At 45.9% G+C, this 2,786-nt stretch overlaps 1 protein-coding gene across 1 annotated transcript; it reads right to left on the reverse strand.

Moving 5' to 3' along the window:
• Window positions 1-850: 850 nt before the first annotated feature.
• LOC310862888 (putative peptidyl-tRNA hydrolase PTRHD1) lies at window positions 851-1,198 on the reverse strand (the record flags this gene model as incomplete). Its single annotated transcript, XM_083771009.1, has 1 exon — window positions 851-1,198. The coding sequence occupies one exon, from the start codon at window positions 1,196-1,198 to the stop codon at window positions 851-853; it is 348 nt and encodes a 115-aa protein (XP_083627135.1).
• Window positions 1,199-2,786: the final 1,588 nt, after the last annotated feature.

Below are 2,786 nucleotides of genomic sequence, written 5' to 3' on the forward strand. Positions count from 1 at the left end.
AGTACCTCTTTGTTCTTTTCAATGTTGAGAGCCAGGTTGTTCATCCGGAACCATTGTGTCAGTCAGGCTCTCCACGGCTCTCAATCGGGCTGTCTCGTCGTCATTCGTGATCTCTCTTGGTTGGAACTGTGCATATAGACACACTGTCATAGGTGTACAGGGAGTAGAGAAGGGGCTCAGAATACATCCCTACACACGTCTAGGATTGAGAACGTTTAGGATTTTAACGATTCTGGTTCATTAACGGGCAGATTATTGGGACCGTACCTATGTTCCCTCAGCTCTATGTTCCCTCAGCCTACGACAACCTACCTCCTCCCTCACCCTAACCCTAACCTCCCCCGGGGCAGACACCTAAACCTAACCGCAACCCTCTCCCGATCCGCAGCGCACCCCCGGGGCAGACACCTAAACCTAACCGCAACCCTCTCCCGACCCGCAGCGCACCCCCGGGGCAGACACCTAAACCTAACCGCAATCCTCTCCCGACCCGCAGCGCACCTCGGGGCTGAGGGAACATAGGGCTGAGGGAACATAGGTATGACCCCCCAATACTCTCCCAGAGTTATGGTGGTCCTCGAAATAAAAATGTTTCAGAACCACCAGTGTTGTAATTGCATAGCAGACGTAAAGTGCACATACTGTACCAGCTGACAGAACCGGTTCCAGAAAGGGTTCCAATGTGATGGAACCGTTTCCTTTTCCTCAATGTTGGATCCGCGGTTCCTCCAGTTCCATATCACAACCCTAGTATACACAATCCCAAGTAACTGTAAAATCCTCAGTGTTTATTTAAAGGCTAGTTACAAAGGATCCAAATTGCATTGTCCGTGCAGGCCAGCAGAGCATGTCATTTGAAGAGATCGAAGTTGCGTAGCAGTGGGCGGACCATCTCTTTGCAATAAGGCTTCAGGGCCAGACAGGTGGGGATGTTCTCTGGTTGCTCAAACCAGATCTTATGGGCGATGCCTCTCTCTGCCAGCGTCTCTGCCAAGGAAAAAAGCGACGCCTCGTCTGGTCCCTGAAGAATCACTTTGTACATATTGTCCAGGTCCGCCAGGTACTGTTTTGTGTCGTTGTCACACTGAGACAGGTGAATGGCTGCAGTAGCAGCATGACAAGCTTGGGCTATGACCGCGCCCAGGGGCCAGCCCAAATCGTGGACTAAGTCTGATCGGATCAAGACGTACTGAACCATGAGCCGATCAGGATCTGGTGATGCCATTCATATGAGGCAGTAGACAAAGGAGTTAAGGAAACAGATTATGGAAGAATGGTGTAGTCTAAATCTGGCACTTCATTTGAGCAACCTGTGACATCAGTCATCTGTGATGTCAATCAATTATGATATATGACTCCAAATTTGGGCAAGGTTTCAGTGTAATCACAGCCCCATTGACGTCCGTCCGTCCGTCCATCCATCCATCCATCCATCTATCTTAAATCACTTATCTGGGGTTGGGTAGTGGGGGACCCATTGACAAAAAAAAGGAAAAAAAAAGGAAATGGTGCAAAATTGTTTGATTGTTGATTGTTCTTTGAATTTGCCTCTGGGTTCGCCGTCCAATAGAATATGGATAACAGGATGTTGGCTCGTTTGGTTCGTCATCAGCCCTCCTCTTCCAGTGGGGCACATTTTTGTGCCTGGCTGTGTCTGTCTCTCTGTCCGTCCAAGCATGTAAATAGCGTTTGTTGACCACCAAGTGTCCTAAAACACACACACACACACACACACACACACACACACAGATGTAGAGTTAAAAAAAAGCAAACGTAGTAGAACCCTGGAGGACACGGTACAAAATGCCTCCATGAAGCTCAGCAAACATACTTCAATGAACAAATACAAACGAAAGTAAAAGGGTTGCTTTATCCCCCATCATGGGAGTCCCTGGCCACTAACAGGATTAACACCTTGGTGTGAATTCACCACAAAACTGAAATTATCTCAATAAGTAATTAAATGAAGTGGGATTAGTCATCTATATTATACCTTATGGGCTGTGGGAGTTCAGTTCGCCTCCATTATTCAATTAGAAAAGTGAGAATCGAGGAAAGATATACAGTTGCATCTGTTGGTTTTTGTAACAGCCATATGTTACATTTTGAATGCTGTGTGTGTATTATTGTGCAAAGCGTGCATAGCTAATGCCGTCGTGAATAGGCTTTACTAAATCTCATTTACTCAATGGTAATGGGGATTTTCTTTTGAAATCCCAGCGCAATTGTATTAAGTGTAATGCAATTATTGTACAATACACAGGAGTGAGGTCGTATTAATAGGGGTAAAAGGGGGGTGTCGGGTGGAGATACCAGAGAGACATATAGATGTCCCGTGACATTATCATCTCTGTGTAATGTCCTATACTTCGTCACTACGTGCATCACTCAAAAGTAAAGCAGCAAAACGTAGCCAATCTACAAGCTCACAACATGACACGTTATTTTTGAAACATTTTGAAAAATAAATATTACACCCAATGACGACGATGCACTATTACTGTAGGTGTCAGTTTGTGTGTGTGTGTGTGTGTGTGTGTCTGTATGTCTGTATGTCTGTGTGGGTGCGTGCGTGCGTGCGTGGTCTCTCTCCTGATAACTTAAGCAAATAATACATAAATCATAACTGATAACATGTCTGATAAAAATGACAGGTGAAGTGAAACACGCACGCACACACACACACACACACACACACACACACACACACACACACACACACACACACACACACACACACACACACACACACACACACACACACACAGTCACACACACACACACAC

Source organism: Protomyctophum parallelum, assembly GCF_964188405.1.
Source record: "Protomyctophum parallelum genome assembly, chromosome: 8".
Classification (NCBI taxonomy): Eukaryota; Metazoa; Chordata; class Actinopteri; order Myctophiformes; family Myctophidae; genus Protomyctophum; species Protomyctophum parallelum.